The sequence below is a fragment of the Rhagoletis pomonella genome, unplaced genomic scaffold, assembly GCF_013731165.1.
Source record: "Rhagoletis pomonella isolate Grant_MI unplaced genomic scaffold, Rhpom_1.0 Rhpom_scaffold_00007, whole genome shotgun sequence".
NCBI lineage: Eukaryota > Metazoa > Arthropoda > Insecta > Diptera > Tephritidae > Rhagoletis > Rhagoletis pomonella.
This window is the reverse complement of record NW_023458561.1, coordinates 12,017,167-12,037,953: the sequence shown is the minus strand read 5'-3', so window position 1 is coordinate 12,037,953 and position 20,787 is coordinate 12,017,167. Positions and strand designations below refer to the sequence as shown.

Sequence of the window (20,787 nt, the reverse complement as noted above, 5' to 3'; positions counted from 1 at the left end):
TACATACATAAATGTAATTAGAAGGAACAGGGGTAGAGGTAGTGATCTAGATAGAAAAAAAAGAAAAATATATAACCTTAAGCAAAAGCAGACGTATGTATGTATGTATGTATATTGGTTATGAGACAAAATAGATATGTAACGTAAGTTTCACTTATACAGCGTGGCCCAGGCGCACTCGGTTTTTTTAACACTCTGTACATTACGTACTGAAGACTTGATGTTGTATACCAAATGAAACCTAGTTCTACATACTACTGAACTATACAACTTCTAAATAAGTATGTTTAATATGGACATTTTTTTAAGTAATGAGTTTAAAATTTTTTGAACTTTTTTTATTTAAATTGAATTGTTGCTATAACTGTACAAGAAGTATATAGCACTTGTATATCTTACTAAAGGCACTTATATTTCCTATTGAACGACATCAAAAAACTTCAAATCCGTGCTTTCGTTTTCGAATTCCTGTAGTTCTCGTTTCCCATTAAAAAAAAATGATACCGTTATACTTGCTTTAAGAACCTCTATCGACGTCGTTGTTCAAAATTTGTCGCCACGGTTATAGTAATCATGCCGACGATGAAGAAGAGGTCATCAGGGGACGTCAGATTTGGTTGAAGGGATAATTAGCTTACTGAAACTACACGTCAGGCAAGAAAAAAATGTAAATAGGTACATTGCAATCATTGTCATAAAAAGACCACTACACGCTGCATTAAATGTGATATCCTGCTTCATGAAAAGTGTAATGTAGAGTACCACAGCACCAAATAATTTTTTAGTACTAACTAATTTGTTTTTCTTTACTGAAGTACATACAAGTTTCTGGATAAAAAATTATTTTAATTAAATTACAAACAATTTGTATTTTTAACTTAAGTACATATATATACATACATTTTTACCGAGAGTACTACATATAGTACGGCCCACAAACTCACGATAAAATATATATATTTTTAATCTCTCTTCAGTTTTGCAATACTTTCTGCCAGATTCACTTGATTTGAGAAAACTAACAGAATTGTTGCTGTAGCAAGCTCATGGGCATATCTGGGTTAACCCAGATAGTTTGATTATGGCAACTTAACTTAACTTAACGGAACGTAGAACTTAGGGAATAAAATGAAAAAGATTTCGACGTGACATTAAGTTACGTTAAGTTTTGGCTGTTCAACCCTGCAAAAATGGCGACTACTCCATGCATGCGTGTAAAGAGTACTCCCTAAGGACCAAGGAGTACTCCAAAATTAACCACAATTCATATAAAAAATATGGTCCAATTCACATTGCGATGTCCTAGGGCAGTGATAGGATAACAAACAATAAGCTGGCGCAGAGACACGAGTTGGTCCGCTACAGCATGAGAGAGGAACACGTTTGTAAGTACTCCAATTTACCACAAATAGACTACATGGTCCCACGATTTTTGCAGGGAATTTTAAGCAACACCCATTTAACAGAATTTTTAATAGAGGGCCGTAAGTTATGTTAAGTTGCCATAATCAGACCATAAGGCATTAAACAAATATTATAAAAAAATCTTCAGTGTTATCTAAACTACTTACGTACACCAGTTTCTGGCAGGACCATACTGATGCATTTGAAATCCTACTTACATTGCATGTTTATATAAAATTTTTGCGCATACATACACATATGTATGTATATGTACTTATGCATGTACCTGGCATTCGAGGCATCGACAGTTATCACAAAGTGTGCAAGACAACCCGAGCAGTTCGGAGGCTTCTTTATATAGCTCGTAATTGCTCTTTTGTTGTCGTGACGATTTCAGCACTTCCAACTTTTGTCGATGTTGATTGTTGCTATCACTACTCCCACTCCAATTGTTCGACTGCTTTCGATGCTGGTGTCGCTTGCTCTCGCCTGTAGCATTCGCATCCATTTTGTCGTTCCAATAATGTTTAACGATGTTGTTCAATGACGCACAGGTTGCCTTTGCGGCCATTGAAGTGGTTAGCGTTGTTGAGTCAGCAGCATTTGATTCCTTCATGTATGAGTTGGTCCGAAATTCAGTGGGTGTTACCGAACCGGTGCATCCGACACGGTCATTGTTGCTGGTGCTAAATAGAGACAAGTGCAGGAACGATATTAGTTAGTATTTTCAAAAAACTCTTTAGGACTTTATTATGGAGATGAAAATTTTAGAGCACTAGTTAAATACATACATAGTTATTTCAAGAGTACCCAGCCAGCAAAATATCTGGAAATTAGTGTTGGGCAGTGTTGATCCCAAAAGTACTCAGAACTCGATTCTCAAAAGGATAGACAGCAACCGATTTTTAAAAGTATCGATAGTGAGTACTCTAAAGTTTATTTACATTTACCGGTACTTAGAAATGATTGTACTCAATCTGAAGTTTCAGTAGTTTTCAAGTAGCCATTCATTTGACGTAATTTGGGATAAATATATTAATTTAAATAAAGTGCTGCCAGCTTGTGAGATTTCTACACTAATCATTGAAATATTACCAACAAGCGTATATTTAAAGAAAGTACTCAGTACTCTGAAAAATACCCGATCCTTAAAAGTATCGATACCAAAGAACTCTATCCTCAAAAGTACTTCCCAACACTACCGGAAATGTATCCGAAAATGGTAACTATTTCGTATAAAACCTTGATGTTTCATCCGTTTTCCGATTCAGTTTCCGGTCGTCTTCGGATCCACTCTTCCACTAAAGTATTCATGCGAAATGTATGTACAGAAAACTATCGAAAATTGTTGCGAAACGGATGCGCTTTCGCCTGTTTTCCTTTTTCATAGTTACATGAAAGAAAACAAAAGACAATTTTAAGATTCAGCAATTATTTAAATTTTATTAAATACTTTTCATATGTATAATTTTAATTGTTGCTTCTGACGGCAATCGATCTTGGGTACTCCTGAAAACTAATAAATAGTAGCACGTACCTCTGCACTCTCAGCTACTGGCAAATACGTATATATATTTTTAAATAAATAAATATTAAATTATTAAATATTTTAAAATTATTGTTTTGAAACATATATGTAATACTTCTACATTGGCAGTAAGTTAACTATCCAATGTGTAAGCATTCCGGAAACCAAGGCAAGACAGTCTAGTACGCTTTTTGTGTATGTATTGAGTAGGTGTGTGCCGTTTTTGTGTATGTGTTGTGTTCATGTAAATGTGTTCCTTTTCTTTTTTGCGTGTTTATTGATATATCTGTACTGTAGTGTTTTCGGACGGTACTAGCTCTTACTGCCAATATAGGAGTATTACATATATGTTTTGAAATAACATGATGACATTTTTCGGATACGAAAATTAACAAAAATGGAAATCGTTTCTTGAACGTTTCCGGATACCAAAAATTTACGAAAATCGCACTGTCGGTTAAAAGTACGTTTCCCTGCTGGCTGGGTATGTATAAATACTTGTGAAAAGAGGAACAATGAGAAGAAATAGGGTGACTCATGCAGAAGTGAAACATTTAAAAATGTATTCTTGATACAGACGTATGCATAATAGTATTGCCAATTTTTTCATACATACATACATATCGTTACCTTAATTCTCCTTGCCGGAGAAGCCAAAAATATTATAATCAAATCACATACGTACAGAGCGTTTTAAAGAGTGGCATAACTCCTTTTTTTCGTACTAACACTTCACAATTTTTAGTGAAGGTGTATTTTAATATATCCTACCAAAATTTCCATTATCGGTGTTAATGCTGGTTCCCATGTAAACAAAATTCTCTACTTTCTCGAAATTACTGCCACTTACGCTGATTGTTTGTTTGATGGCAAGAGATACTTCGTCTTGTCAAACGTGTAGATACATGGCGTATGAGTAACATTATTTCCTACTCATATTTCAGACAAAACAAACGAATCATTGTGGTTGGTTGTTCACGCTTGCCTGGTTATCAGGTTATCTGGTTAAACCAGGCAAGCATGAACAACCACATTGAATTTAGCAATCCATAACTCGAAAATTATTAGTCGCAACGTAGTATTTCCTACTACATTTATTTAGATAATTTTTCCTCTGCAAAACGATATGTTCCATAGATTTAACAATTCCTTATTTTATTCAGTATTATTTACTGAGCAAGATGGGATATTTGTTATCCACTAGGAAATTATTTGAGGGTATACCAAAACATTTTGCCGAATTGACTGGGCTATAACAAGTAATCTTACTATACATATGTACAGTGAGTGTCACTCAAAATACTACAGTAATTTTCCATATTTTGAAAATATTTTTTTTTTTTTATTATATGTTTATTATTGGCGTTTTTGTTTCTACAAAACATGTTGCCTTTTCATCGCCCTCTTCTTAGTGTTCATGCGTAGAGGGCAAAGAGAAGGTTGCATTTTTCGGTAGAAAAGAAATCAGCATAACTTTTAATGACAATACAACAAAATTCTAACTTTGTAACAATCATCAAAATTCCATATTTTTTATTCAAAAATTTTTAACGCATGAACAAAATCTATTTTTATATGGAAGAAATGCCCAACACCTCGACAAAAAAAATTGTAGCGACTTCAAAATTGCACTTTTAAAATAAAATTGAATGGCCTATAAAACGGCGTACCCAAAAAAAAAGTCAAAAATTCTGAATAAAAAGTGCGAAATTTTGATGAAAATTTTAAGACTTTTTTTAATTGTTACAAAGTTAGAAACTTCGAGTTTTATGAATTTTATTAAGTGTGAACTATGTTTTTATTAAAAATTTAAATAAAACAAAATAAGGTGAAAATGTGGAAAGAAATTTACTGAACGATTTTGACTGACGCTCACTCTATGTAGTTGGAAAATGAAAATTTCAGAGAACTTAAATTATAATTATTGACTTAAAAATAACCACAAATTAACGACAACAAAATTACGCAAGCAAAATATTTGTTTTATAAACCTGCCCAAATCTTATTTGCATGATACCAACACTCACCTTCGTTGGTGCACATTTTCCCCAATACTCGTATCACACGTTCTCCATTTTTCTTCTTCGATGAACTTTCTAAATTTAGTTTTCTTCTCCATAAGGGATGGCTTGACATTGGCACACTTTTTCTTATTACTGTTGTTGGGTTTGATTTTAATGGCATCCACACCTCCACCAGTGCTACCATCATCGTGCGTTGCGTTGGCACTGGTACCGCCAGTGGCATTTGCCGCAAAGCTGCAGTTGAAGAAGTTTTGAAATGCAGGTGCCGGTGGCAAGCATCTCGATGTTGGCGGTGTTGTGGATGTAGTTGACAAGGCTGCTGCCAACAACGAAGGCGGGGATGTGACAGCATTTCCGATTATTTCCGTAACTTCGCAAAATTTCCCCAAATTATGCAATTTATGTTGCATTATGTGCGCACCGGCGGAACAACAACGAGAACCGGATCTCGCAGCCGATGAGTTTTTGTAATTTGGCATATTTTTATTGTTCATGTCATTAGGGTCAATTAATTTGAGAAACTCATAGTCCTGGAAGTTGAAAAAATCATTTAAAATTAATTGTAGAATAAACGTGTATCTTCCTAAATTGGGACTGTAAGAATTTAAATTCGTAATACGTCTGACTACATATGTATAATAGATTACTTGTAAGTAGAATATTAAAGTGGACTTTTTTTAATTTTTTTTTTTTTTTTTAATTAATCCCAACGGCTTTTTTACCCTCCATTCCCGCCCAACCGACACGAGGGGCGCAGTCCGCATGACGTACGGAACCTTTTTTTTTGTTTTTTTTTTTCGTGCCGAGTAGTGGAAACAGGAGTTTGTTAAGTGTCGAGATCTAAAACTATTCAGCTACAGAATCAAATTCATCAGCTGATTGGATATGCTAAAGATAGTATTTCAATTATTGAGAGTGGAAATAATAGTTTTCTTTATAGTAAAAATCGAGTCCGATACGTCAAACGTGCTGGAATGACAGTTAAAATCTTGACATAAACCACGGAATGATTCGTTTAGTTCAAAATTAGTTTTGCATAGCTTTAAAAATAGAGGTCGAAAGTGTCTTGACATTCGAGAAGGAACATTAAAATTTACCTCAGCCAGGAGGGCCGGGCTATTAATCAAGCCTGTCATTAATTTTACGATAAATATTATACCCAGCATTTCTCTACGACTTGCGAGTGTAGGCAAATTTATGAGTTTTAGACGACTTGTGTAAGGGGGGAGATTGTAATCTGAATCCCAGTTAAAATTACGCAATGCAAAAAGCAAGAATTGTTTTTGAATTGATTCAATCCTTTCTGAATGAACTTGGTAGCGGGGATTCCAAACAATAGATCCGTATTCTAGTATAGGTCTAACTAAACTGGTAAAAAGAGCAATTATTAACAATAACTCTTTGTGTTCTATCAAACAGGTAAGATGAGATCCATTGAAGAAGACTGGGCTGAAAGCCGATTAGGTCGAGTTTACGGATGAGTAACGAGTGACATACTTTGACAAAAGCTTTACTGAAATCGGTGTAAATTACGTCGGTATGAGCATTTTCTCTAAAACCGTTTGAGACATGAGTTGTAAACTCCAATAAATTAGTCATAGTAGATTTTCCTTTAGAAAACCCGTGTTGAGATTGTGTAATTGAAGAAGATATAGAATATGTCAGCTGGTTAACAATAATTGCTTCGAATAATTTGGGGATAGCGGAGAGTTTCGCTATGCCTCGATAGTTTTCTATATACGACCTGCTGCCGTTTTTGTGAAGTGGTATTATGAAAGACTCCTTCCAGGCTGACGGAAAAACGCCATGTTTAAGTGACAAATTGAATAGAGTTGTTAAAGGCTCACAGATGTTCTCAGCGCAGTTTTTAAGAAAACAGGTCGGAATATGATCAGGTCCAGGCCTAAATGACGCTTTTAAGGTTTTTAAAGAGTGTAAAACTTCATCGGAAGATATTACTGGAATATAAGCAGAGTTGATTGGACAAAGCTCGTACGGATAGTCTCCACTTATAGGGAAGTCTACAGAATAATTGGACCTAAAGAACCGAGCAAACATGTTGGCAATGAGTTGGCTGTCGGTAGATACAGTGTTGCGATAATGCATAGCGGACGGAAAACCATGTGCCTTACGCTTTGAATTTACGAAACCATAAAATGATTTAGGATTGTTAATTAAATTCTTCTTAATTTTACATAAATATGAATTATAACATTTCTTATTTAATGCAAAGTAGCTATGCCGCAAAACGGAGTACCTTAAGTAATCACTGTGTAAGCCCGTTCTTTTATACAGTTTAAAAGAGTGCGACTTTTTATTTTTCAATTTTTTAAGCTCTTTAGTGAACCATAATTGTATTGGTTCTTCATGAACAATATTACGTATTGGCACATACTTTCGAAACAAATTGAAAACAGTATCATTAAAGTGCTCAACGCTACGCTCCACGTCATCTCTATATATTGGCCAAGATAACTTTGAAAGTTCTTTGTTAATTTTCCTGAAATTTGCTTTCGCAAAAACATATCTAGTACTTGAACTTGACTTATTATTATGTATTTCATTTATGATTTCGTAGCTTAACTCAAGAGCAGGATGGTATGCAACTTCCGGCAAAACTAGGGGATCACACCGATTAATAGAGGCCTTCGGAACATCATCAACGTAAACGAGATCCAAGACCTTTCCAAACTTATTTGGACATATATTTATTTGTTTGAGGCAAAGTTCAGCCATTTCCTCCAGAAATACATTGTAACTATCTCTAGATGAAACTGGTACAACATCGGTGTCAATGATGTTCCATGAAATATGTGGCAGATTTAAATCGCCCAAAACAATCATAGAATCGGATGCCGTAAGCATTGCATTTACGGTCTCAAGTAAAGAAACTAGCTGCATATATACCGATACGGCAGAATTAGGAGGGATGTAGCAAAGAGCTAAATAAATATAAGTCTTTCCAGCCTGTACACGTATACATTTAAATTCGGTATATTCAATGACAGGAAGACTAACTTCCTCGGATGGTATCGATGAATGCACCGCAAAAAGAACACCACCGCCGATTCTGCCCACGCGGTCACTCCTGTATATTTGATATTCATTTGGAAGAATTTCGAAATTAAAAATATGAGGTTTGAGCCATGTTTCGGTCAAGGAAATAATATTATAATTGCAGTCAAAACCTTTTAAATATAAGTCAGTTAATTTGGTATTCAAACCTCTAACGTTTTGATAGTAAATACTTAAATTAGACTTGCGAGTTAGTTTTTTGAGTCCGAATTAAGATTAGAAATTTTAGCTACGTTATTATTACTTTTACAAGACAAGACCAACGAAGACCCTTACCCTCGTTAATAGCGTCTAAAACTCTACCGCTCAAACCAGCACATTTTATATGGGCAATCCCATCGCAGAGCCAGCATGACACATAGGAGTCGCTTTTAACGTGGCAATTGGTGTAAATACACGACATGTTTAAAATTATATTTATTTTTAGGTTTTAGAAGCAAAAAAGCAAAAACGGTTTTGAAAACGATGTATTAATCAGTGAACCAATCAGCTGGTAAATATCAGTTAGCGAACAGTTTTAGATGCACTGTATATTTGACACCTAATAAACACAACGCAAACAGCTGTGACAAAGATGAAACAGCAGAAATGACAAAAAGACAAAAAGAGCAAAATCAATGTGCACAAACAAAAACAATTGTACAACAACAATATATTATATGAAACAAAATACTCGGCACATGCAATTAAGAATATCAAGTTAAATTAATCAAATTTACGGGAAATTTTGATGTTTTACTTATCTTTAAATTGTGCACCAGAAGTTTATTAACACTTTTTTTAATTTTTTACTTTAATAAGCGTAAACAGCTTTATCAAACACAAAATTTAAACAGATCACAAAAAAACACAGCTTCACAGCTTGACGTTTGCGTTCTTACTTTTAAAGTTAATATCAGTAAGCATTTATGTATTTATATACATATGTGCGTGTAGGTAAATAAGTTTGGTAAAGTATTAGATCTTGTTTATGTTGATGATGCATCTAAGTCCGTTGTAAATAAGTGTGATCCAATAGTTTTACCACCCTGCTGTGGAGTTATAAGTGATCAAAATTGCAGTACCCAAGCATACGAACCAAATATTCGCTTTGATTTTTTGAAAGCTAACTTTAAAATGCTTAACAAAGAACTGTATAAATTGTCGTGGCCTGCATTTAAAGAAAATATTGAACAAAGCGTTGCACTTTTTAACTTTACTTTACCTAAATTATTTGAAAAGCATGTGCCTAAACGCATGTTTGTTCCTAAAGTGCAAACACAGTTATGGTTCACTAAAGAACTGAGAAATTTGAAAAACAAAAAGTCGCGTTATTTTAGATTGCACAAAAAACCGGTTTACACTCATACTATGTAAAATACTCACTTTTGCGTCATAAGTTTTTTGAATTAAACAAAAAGTGTTATAAAGCTTACTTGTGTAAAATCAGACGGCGTATAATATATAACCCCAAATCATTTTATGATTCGTAAACTCCAAGCGAAAAGTACGTGGGTTTCCTTCCGCCATGAAGTATCAAAATACCGTCTCTAGTGATAATCAAGCAATTTCTAACATGTTCGCTCAGTTTTTTAAATCCAATTATTCCATTAACTCACATGCTAACATTGACTATCCTTTTAAACTATGTCCAATGAACTCAATAAATATCCCAGTAATATCTCCCGATGATGTAGTAGTTTATCTGAAATCCTTAAAGCAGTCCTTCAGTTATGGTCCTGACCAGATCCCTACTTGTATTCTTATAAATTGTTCTGATTATCTCTATGAGCCGTTAACAGCGTTATTTAATGTAACTCTTAAAGAGGGCGTTTTTCAAACTATATGGAAGGAATCGTTCATAACCCCGTTACATAAAAGCGGTAGCAGATCTTCAGTGGAGAACTACCGGGGAATAGCTAAGCTTTCTGCAATTCCTAAATTATTTGAAGCAATTATAACAAATCAGTTGACGCATTCTATCTCTTCTAGCATTTCATATAGTCAACATGGATTTTGCAAGGGCAAATCAACTTCTACAATTTTACTTGAATTAAAATCCTATATCTCGAAAGCATTTAGTGAAAGCAAATCTGTTGATGTTATATATACTGACTTCAGTAAAGCATTTGACAAAGTGTGCCACTCGTTGCTCATCTACAAACTTGATCTTCTTGGTCTTCCACCTAATTTTCTACGTTGGATCTCTTCATACCTCTATGATAGATCACAAAGGGTACTGTTTCAAAATACTATCTCTGACGTCATTGATGTTACTTCAGGAGTCCCTCAAGGTAGCCACCTAGGCCCGATTCTGTTCTTGCTTTTTATAAATGATATTTCTACAGATATACAATTTTCCAAAATTTTAATGTATGCAGATGATGTAAAGCTTTATAAATCGTACGTTTCAATTAAAGAAAGGTCTTTGCTACAATCAGACTTAGACAGCATGGCTTACTGGTGTCAAGTAAATCTTATGCCTCTAAATCTTAAGAAATGTAAAGTAACGAGCTTCTCGCGAAGAGCTGTTCATCCCGCTTCTTATACAGTAGGTAACCATAACCTGGAACAGGTATACAATTTTGTGGACCTTGGTATCACAATGGATCCTAAGCTTAATTTGAATCTTCATATTAATGTGACAGTCAACAAGGCTAAAGGTGTACTTGCATTTGTGAAACGATGGTCAAAAGAATTTTGTGACACTTATATATCACTAAAACCCTATTAACAACATTAGTTAGGCCAATTCTGGAATACGAATCGGTGGTTTGGAATCCAAGGTATCAAATTTACTCAGACAAGATAGAATCAATTCAAAAACAATTCCTACTTTTTGCTTTAAGAAATTTCCGTTGGGATTCTCAATATGACCATCCACCTTTTACGAGCCGATTAAAACTTATTTATCTTCCTACACTTTCCAGCCACAGGCAAATGCTTGGTACAATTTTTATAGTTAAATTACTAACAGGCTCAATTTCAAGTCCGCTTCTTCTTGGCGAAGTTAGCCTTAATGTTCCCCCCCGGGTATCAATACACTTTTTCCCCCTATTTCTGAAAGCTTGTAAAACTAATTTTGAATTGCACGACCCACTCCGTTGCTTATGCCAGGATTTTAACTCTCATTCTAGCACGTTTGATATATCAGATCCGCTTTTCAGCATTAAGAAAGCGATACTGTCCTCTCTCAATAAATGAATGATTAAAATAAAAACATAAAATCGGCTGATGAATTTAGTTCTGTAGCTGAACAGTTTTAGATCTCGACACTTAACAAACTCCTGCCTATCGTGACTCGGCGCAAAAATTGAAAATACTGGTTCCATACGTCATGCGGACTGCGCCCCTCGTGCGGATGGGCGGGAATGGAGGGCAAAAACCGTCGGGATATTATTATTATTATTAAATGTTATGTCTTACCCCATATGATCTATAGTTGGAATTAAGCACATATACAGAATTTTGATTATTGCTTTGGTAGATTATTTCGTCCATTTCGTTATCTGCAAAATTTAGAAAAAATAACTGTGAGTGTTTGTAAATATGTAAATATATATGATTGAATGTATAAACATGCAAAGTAGTAGTCATAATAATAAAAAATAAAAAAGGTATAACAGTAGTTTTTAGTTGAAGCATATATTCATACTAATGAACCCCGTGGCGTTAAGACGCCCAAAATTGAATTTCAAAAAACTTAAAAAATATTGGAAATATTAGTCAGAATTATAAGCGATATGCGCCATATCTTATATATAAATAGGCAATCATGTTTCCTTTACACCCCTTTACGGCTAAACTGTACTTCTAAGGTATAAACAATTATATATCGTTAGAAGGGTATTTTCCTGCTGATGTGCAGACAGTTTTTAAAATTTCAAATTAGTTTAACATAAAGATAAAAATCAGTTCAGAGTGACACCAATACCAATGCCATGGTTGGATCGGAAATGCCTCCTAAAGCATGTTCACATTATCATAATTTACAGCTCATTCGCAAATCATGCTGAAATCAAGTAACTTTGCCATGTAAAACTTGTCAATAAATGCGAAATTCGCGAAAATTCAACCAATTTCAAAAATTTGCTTTAAAAATTAAAATATTTTTAATCAGATTTTTTAGAAAATTTTGGGAATGCATTTTTATAGCCAATTTAATTTCAGTATAATTAGGTGCAAGTTCGAAGCTGTGCACTTTCTTCGATATAAAAATACGACTATTTTAGAACATAAATAAGTATTTTATATGGATGAAAATGCGAAACGTCTGCAACCCAAAAAATTTTCAAAAATCAGGGCGCATTCTGAGCTATTTCAAACTTTTTGTACTGAAATTGAATGAGTTACAAAACTTCATACCCAAACATTTTCTGTCAACCTGGCAGAGTGAAAGGGTTCAACAGCTGAATGCAGAAAAGTTTGTGAATCAATGGAAAAGAATATTCATCGCAGCTACCAAGAACTTCACGTTGCACACAGTCAAAATTCAGATTTAACAGCTTTGATGAAATTCTCTTTAAACATATTATTTCTCAAGCTATATAACCGATCTATCAGTTGGCAGGATCTTTTGACTACGCCAAATAGAACATAGCCTTTATGTGATAATGTTTTTTCTGCGCTTCGAACTGTTTCTTTCGTTATTATGTGTTTTAGGAACCAGTCTTAAAATAAAACTAATAGATATACAAATAGAAAGCATGTACTATAATTTATATTCTTTAAAATGGGGCCTATGGGATATTTATTTTTAGCAAATACTTCAAATAAATAACAGTCATTTTGTTTTCTTGTCGGGTCTCGTCGGGAAATATTCTTTTGTAGGGATATATTTTGGATCCTCGGCCATAAATCTCTGTTATAACACTGTCCGCCTACCTCTGCTTTATTCGCTTTTTAAAGTCGAAGTTTAAGATCCTTCAAAAGGGATTCCAAGCAGAAATGTTCAACGGCTAGTTATACAGAGATTCGATGATGGCATAACTAAAAATCTGTTAATCTGATCGAATATTATTTGTTAAAGATCCGGTGGAAAAACTCGATGCACCGCTAGATTCTTCCTTCTGTTTTCTTCATAAGTAAAAATAACTTAAGAATATAAGAAAGCGAATACAAAAAAGTTCGCTCGATTCTCAAATGCTTTCATCGGAGCTAAGTACCGAGATTTATTGAATTATATGTCCTCAAATTTCAGTTCCCCCGGAAGATCATGAAACTGGACAATACCACCCTCTACTCAACTTCGACGTGAACGTATGGGTCTTTAGCACACTTTATCGCATTATTTTTTATTTTTTTTAAGTCATTTATTCAATGTAAACTGCAATTCTACACAATTCGCAATTTTTCGTAAATGAGAGCCAATTAGAAAAAAAAAACGGAGGGCATATCCGGACTCGCTGGTCCAATTATGCCATAGAAATATGAATGCCGTTTTTGAATTTTTCTGAAGTATGTTTTTGTGGGATAAATTTAATTAACAGGGAACGGAATTTATGGATTTAGCTTTCCCTGATTCCATATATATGATGTTGCCTTTTTTAAGATATTTGCCTTTTTTGCCTTTTCTACCAAAAGTAATTATAAATAGCAAGGAGAGAGGCCCTAATTTCTGATAATTTGAACGTTTTAAACGTTCCATAAAACTGGGCGCCTCTTGTATCAAATCACGTCGAGTGCACGTTTAGTACATTCAAAGCTTTTCTTAAAGAAAATCGAATGAAAATGCTGCCAGAAAACTTCAAAGTGCATCTTGTGGCTCAATGTTACTGCAAGTTTTGTGAGGTAAATCGAAAGGAGAAAATAATCAAAGATTCAAAATACAAATTTTTCATATAATGAAACTAGAGCATCGTTTTTCTCTTTTTCCATGTAATATAAACATTTCTAAAATAAATGTATTTCTTGAAAAAACTTCGGTTTTGGTACTTTTTTAGTGCTTTCTGTAGACCTTTTTGCGATTTCTAGTGCCTTTTCCTGTCGCTATTTCATTTTCCCTTTTTAATAGGTTTTTAAGTCCTAAAAATCCGTTCCCTGGTAATTTGCCATTTTTCTCATATAAATGCCTAATTATGATTAAGTTCCGTGTTTTCTTTCTTTTCAAATAATTTTCACTATGCAAATACTCCTCTGTGCGTTGGCGAAAAGATTTACGTAATGTCTTATACATTATAATTTATAAATATTCTTATGAAAAAGATATTGTGATTGAAGATTAAAATGAACAAAAAAAACTTTTTAACAAAACTTGTTTCAAAATCGCTCTTTAAGAGGTGACTCAAACAAGGTAGAAGGTAAAGTTAAGTAAGGGATACATGCATAGATTAAAATAAAAGTACAGAAACCTTAACACAAAGGCAAAAAGGAAGGTAAATTTAAATACTTAATATAACTAGTATCGCCCAGTTGTCGAAATTCGGCATCTTTTTTAATACATTTTTGAATTTTGCCTGTCACCAATACTAACTCCTTTATGCGAATTACTATTTTGAAGTCCACCAGCCTAATTTATAGCGAATTTACAGGAAAAGTTAAAATAGAATTATGAACGTTAATACCGGACTGATTAATGCTAATTCTACCAAGTCTCCTCAAAATTTATTCAGTAGCTTTTGAAATTAGACCAAAAAAGGAACCTCGATTTTCATTTATCAAAAATATGCACATGTAATATGTTACACATATACCAATTCAGACTGTAAATAAATTTTTCGATTACATTTGTATGAGAGCATCTTGGAGGATAAAAACTAAATTGCCCACATCTACATAAACTCTTTACTCTTATCGTTAACGGTTGAGAAAGTATATTGAAGGTTTACAACAAAAGATAATATTTCCTTCTCAAACGGCGGTTCCGCACGGGTTTTTGTCAAGACTGGGCCAAAGCCTAATATTTTTTCATCACACGACTGGGCTACCAAGTTACACCAAATTTTATGTTACTAATATGTGTTCTAAAAGTGAAACAAATCTAATCACAAATATGATTTTTTAGGATAGCTCCCTGCGCCACCAATCGAAGCCAAACACACTGATCCTTTTAAAAACTTTTGCACAAAACAGCAATCATTCAATGCGATTTTAAAATCTGGGAGAGAATGGTTTCCAATTGAATGATTCTTGCGATTTTATATGTGTATGAATGCGGGTGTATAAAGTTCCATTACCTTATAATAAGTGGCTCCGGCGATAAGCGATATGAGATTTTCAGTTTGTATGGGCGGTACTACGCCCCCTTTTCCAAAATCTACCACTCTTCGCCATAACTAGACAACATATGTTGCTGTGTCCAATTTCAGGACGTTAGCATAAGTGGTTCCAGAGATAAGCGACATGAGAATTTCAGTTTGTTTGGGAAGTTCCACGCCCACTTTCCCAGTACATACCATCACCGTAAGTAGGGTATTTACAATCTATGCATCTGTGCTAAGTTTCAGTTCCCCAGCATAATTGGTTTTAGAGATATAGTGGTTTTCACATTTTAGTCTATATGTCAGATGCGACGCTCCCTGTGTATCGGGAATAATATTTATGGATTAGAGGAAGTTATATTCTTGAATTCGGTGTATGTTTCATTGAAATCAAAACAGGGATTGCGAAATTTTCTTGTGGCGTATTTTTATATATAGATAAAAAAGGAGTGGGTGAATATTTTGATAAAGAAAAAATACAGATAAAGATCTGAATCAAGGTCAGAGAAGTGATAAGTACAGAAATGAAGAGAAAAAAAAACGGCAGAGACAAGGATAAAGAAAAAGGTAGAGACAAAAAAGAGAAAAAGACACAATTGAAGAATGACATGTCATGTTACGTTGTGTATGTGTGGTATTGTGTTGTGTTCTTTTGTATTGCGTTTTGTTGTATTGTTTTGTGTTGTGTTGTATTTTGTTTTATTGTGTTGTGTTGAGTTGTGGCGTGTTGTTTTGTGTTGTGTTGCATTATATTGTGTTCTGTTTTGTTGGGTTGTGTTGTGATGTTTTGTAATGTGGGGTTTTGTGGTATGTTGGGTGGTGCAGTGTTTTATTGTTTTGTGTTTTGTTATGTGATGGTATGTAATGTTATGTTATGATATTTTGAGTTGTGTTGTGTTGTGTTTTTTTTCGAAGGGGGAATCTTACATAGATACCGCCAACCATGGACGGCATGCACGATTCATACTGCTCGCTAAAGGTACACCTGGACTTGCGAAACAGTACGCCTACGTACAAAACCCTTAACTTCGACTTCTGTAGCTTGTATTTGGCCCTGCGGGACCGCCGTTAAGCATTACTTCGCAGGGCTAACACACACTCCTTACAGAGTTATTCATCACTCGCGCATCTGCATATCTCCGCTGCCACTCTTTCTTTCTTAACTCCTGAAGCGCTACTGCGGACCATTCCTTCATCTTAGCCCACACCAGTTTCGATTTCAGCATGTGGCGCACAATGTTATCGGGTGCCATCCTTTCTTCTATTAGCCTCTCTATGGTTGTTCTCTCAGCTACATATCTCGAACAGAAGGAAAAGATATACTCTACGTTTTCACCGACACTGTTGCAGAAGGAGCATTCTGTCGCATCGTCGTGACCAAATCTGAGGAGATACTCCCTGAAACAGCCATGTCTTGTCAGGAACTGCGTCAGGTAAAGGTCTGTCTCTCCGTGTTTTCTCTCGACCCAGGCTTGCACGTTCTTGATGAGCCTATACGTCCATCTTCCTTTTCTTGCCGCGTCACATTGTGTTTGCCACTCGTCGAGGCTCATTTGTCTCTCCTCTTTGCGTTCTTCAGCCGTTAGTGGCCTATTCGTGCTTTCTGTTCTACTGTAGACTCTGCCTAGCTCCGAGGCCACTATGTCCGGCGGAATAATGCCAGATATAATACCAACCGCTTCATGCGACACTGTTCTGAATGCGCAGGCAACTCTAATAGCGCTTAGCCTAAAAACTGATTTCACCTTCTTGGCATATGTTTTTTGACGCAGGGCTGTTCCCCATATAGGCGCCACATACATCAGTACTGACTGGCTTACTTTAGTTGGGAGCGCTCTCCTACTCTGACTAGGGCCGCCAATGTGTGTCATGATTCTCGCTAAAGCCGCTGTCACTGCAACCGCATTACCATAGGATTTTTCTATATGCGTCTTGAAATTGAGTCTCGCATAAATCATCACTACACTGTAGCCATCAATGTTCAGGGTGATTGTTTCTAACTTTTTTCTGCTCGTAATAAGAACCGCCTTCGTTTTCTGCCCCGCAAGCTGGAGCTTTGTCATCGTCAGCCACTCCTTGATCTTTGATGCTGTCTCATTGCAGATACTCATAATCTGGGAAAGTTCCTTCGCAACGATCGTCACGGCAATATCGTCCGCATACCCAATTAAATATCTGGGCTTCCTTTGGCAGTCGGAAGTGTAATACCCCATCGTACAGCACATTCCATAACAATGGGCCTAATACGGAGCCTTGTGGCACTCCGCCCATCACAACGTAGTGTTTGGTACCTTCGTCCGTGGCGTACAATAGCAGTCTCTCAGACAGGTAGTTATTTATTATGCGCAATAGATAGGCCGGTGTTTCCTTCGCCTCCAATGCTCTCATAATGCGTGGCCAGTATGCCGAGTTGAAAGCATTTTGTTCATCAAATGTGACAACTGCACAATACTTCTTATCGCCATACATCCATCTGGCGCCCTCTATGGCCTTGCCCGCAGTGCCCGTAAATTTTCCAATTGCGTCTATGTTGGAACCATGTTTCCTAAATCCAAATTGATTTTCAGACAAGCCAGGCGTCTCACCTTCTAGGTGATGTTCCAGACGTGTGCAAATAATCCTCTCCAGTATTTTGGCCATCGTGTCGATCATGCAAAGTGGCCGGTACGCATTCGGCTCCCCGCCGGTTTATTCGGCTTCTGAAGTAGGACCAGGCGCTGCTTCTTCCATACTTTCGGAAATGCTCCTTCTTTCATGCACCGCGTATAAAGCTCAGCGAAAATCTTCGTGTTATGTTTAATAGCGATCTTTAGCGCCTTGTTCGAGATACCACCAAGTCCAGGCGCCTTTGCGTTACCGAACATCTCCGCCGCCATGATTACCTCCGCTTCGTCGATTTGAACTGCTTCACCTACAGCGGGTGTCACCATACTTGAATGCTGTTCTTGCTCTAGGAAAAGCGTTATTACCACCTTCTCTAGGAGGACAGGGTAGGTTGGTGCTTGACCTCTACCACCTCTGACCTTTTTCATGACTATTTTGTACGTGTCACCCCACGGGTTCTCATCCACCTTTTCACAAAGTCCTTTGAAGCTTATTGACTTGCTTCTTTTGATCGCTTTTTTAAACTCCTTGCGTTTTCTCTTGAAGCATTCTCGTAGTCTTGTATACTCTGCCGTACCCTGGCTTATTTAGGAGAGTCGTCTTGCTTTATGACATTCGCTTCTTAGTGTGTTAATCCCCTCATTCCACCAGTATGCGGGCTTTCTTGCAGTATTTTATCTTTTCCTACACATGGCGGCATCGCAGGTTTTGCTTACGTATTTCGCCAGGCTTGCTGGTCCACGTCATCCAAGCTGTCCGGGATCCCGTCTAGCATGAGTCTGAAGATTTTATCATCTAGTGTTTCTACCCTCCACCCTTTCGTCTGTGTTTTGTGCAGGCTACCTCTAATCTGCGCATGCTTGCCAATTTCCATCATAATAGCAAGGTGGTCGCTATGGGTGTAAAAGTCGCACACCCGCCAACTTGCTGATCCCACCAGTGCGCGGCTGGCGAACGCAATGCTAATTATTGATCCGCGACCGTTTTTCTCGAACGTATTCCTTCCGCCGGTATTGAGTAACACCGCTTTTAGCAAGGAGAACGCCTTAAGCAAAGCATCACCCCGCCTATTTGTATGGCTACTGCCCCATTCCTTGGCCCACGCATTTAAGTCACCTGCTAACACGTTTGGCGTTGTAGTTCGGGCTTCTTGTACTAAATTATCGAGGATCCTTTCATATTCTACTTGTGTCACATTCGGCGGAATATAACAACTGTAGAAATTGATCCACGGATCTTCGCCCGCGTATAGTAGCTTTTCCCAAGGAGCGGTTTGTCTTGGAGAGAGTTGCCCCCACAGGCCCATATGGCAGCTTTATTCCCATGATAAGAGACCCAGTTTCCGACGTCTAGGTTTTTGTACTGCTCGCAAATTATCGCCACATCTATCTTCTCCTCGTATACTGTATACATCAGTAGCTTCTGTGCTGCTTCACAATGATTTAGGTTGATCTGTACAACTCTCTCTGGGCGTCCAGCAGTCGTCTTGCATCCAATGCTGGAAGGCTTACCACCGCAGTCTGAGTACCTGCATATGCCTTTCTGATGTTTTTGATTGTTCTTTCATCAAAGAAGCTCAACTCCTTTACTTGCAATCGTATCGCCTCGGCTATGTCTTCCTTCGTGGTAATTTCGTCTAGGTCGCGAATCTCTACCGATACCTCATGGCTTAGCGCTCTGATCTGCGCTTGGTCACCTAGCACCCTGCTTATCTCCTTCTCATATACACCCGTGTTCGTCATCTGCGCCTTTTTCAATTCAAGCAAGATCTCGCCCTTCGCAGTCTTCCTGATCCGAGAAACGTTTTCACCGAGTTCCTGCAGAGCATCATTCTTCTTAACAGCCCGAAGTATGTCGCTGTATGACATGTTTCCAGCGCTTGCGATGACTATCGCATCCGGCCTCGGAGGCGGTGTATACTTCATCATCTTCTTCTTGTCGGCTTGTGTCTTGCGTTGGACCTGCGTCCAGTTACTCTCCTTATTCACTTTTCCTTTATCTTTGATATTATCTCCCTTGCTCTCACTAGCCGTCGCCTTTCGTGCTTCCTCGTGGTTGGCTCTATTCTTCTTGGGTGGTGTCTTTCGAGGCCTTTTCGGCGTTGATTCTGTTGATGTGAGACTGAGGGGAACATTTCATCTGACTTCTTTCTTTTTATTGTACTCTTCTTGGGCACGGGCGTGAAGTCTCGTTACTGAGTTGAGTAAGCCCCTGATCTGGTTGTTGATCGTTCGTTGCGACAGGCGCATTGCTTCAGTCAACTTCCTGATTGTCTCGCCTAGTTCTGACATGATATCACCACTCGATTGTCTCGTTTCAGTCAGCGGCGTGCTATCCTGCAATGCAGGCGGCGATGATCTCGCTCTTGCAGGCTTATCCACAGCGAGTACCTTATTTGGCGATCGCACCAGCCTTGACGCACGCCCAAACCATTCCATCCGCCTCTGAAGAATTTTGGATAATTGCTTACGGAGTGAAAACCGCATCAGGCAATAAAATGTTTGGAAATATAAGTGAAGTAGTCTTATTATTATCCTTGCCGCATTCACATGCTTTTTTTGAGCGCGTTTTTCCGCAATGAATTCAACAAAAACTAAGATTCGAAATAGGATGAGGATGGAACCTTAATTCAATAGTTCGAATAAAGTGTTATATGAAGGCTAATAGTTTCTGCTGCCAAACGTTTCCAATATCAATCAGTATGTTATCAAGGTTGAATAGCTCAATATATGACAACAACAGAAATGTAAATAATTCAGACACTATAGGTGATTTTGAAGAAATTGTGGAAATAGCTGATCTCGCCTTATTATAGGTTTTTATTTTATTTTTAGCGCCGAGCTCTTAAAAGCGGATTGTGCGATTAATCAATTAATATGAGTTCTAATAAATTAAGTAATTGCGCAGTCCTATTGCAAAACGTGTTGAAACACATATTTTTAAAAAGTATGCGTATTTTTAGAGAAAATTGTTT

At 36.8% G+C, this 20,787-nt stretch overlaps 1 protein-coding gene across 3 annotated transcripts in view; it reads right to left on the bottom strand.

Moving 5' to 3' along the window:
• Positions 1-20,787, bottom strand: part of LOC118742329 — a 212,823-nt gene that overhangs the window by 61,981 nt on the left and 130,055 nt on the right. For all 3 annotated transcript variants that reach the window (XM_036474318.1, XM_036474319.1, XM_036474320.1), the window contains 3 exons: positions 11,437-11,519; positions 4,960-5,486; positions 1,691-2,090 (listed from right to left, as the gene is read on the bottom strand). In XM_036474318.1, the coding sequence (XP_036330211.1) occupies positions 1,691-2,090; positions 4,960-5,486; positions 11,437-11,519 (1,010 nt within the window). The remainder of the gene's footprint in view (positions 1-1,690; positions 2,091-4,959; positions 5,487-11,436; positions 11,520-20,787) is intronic.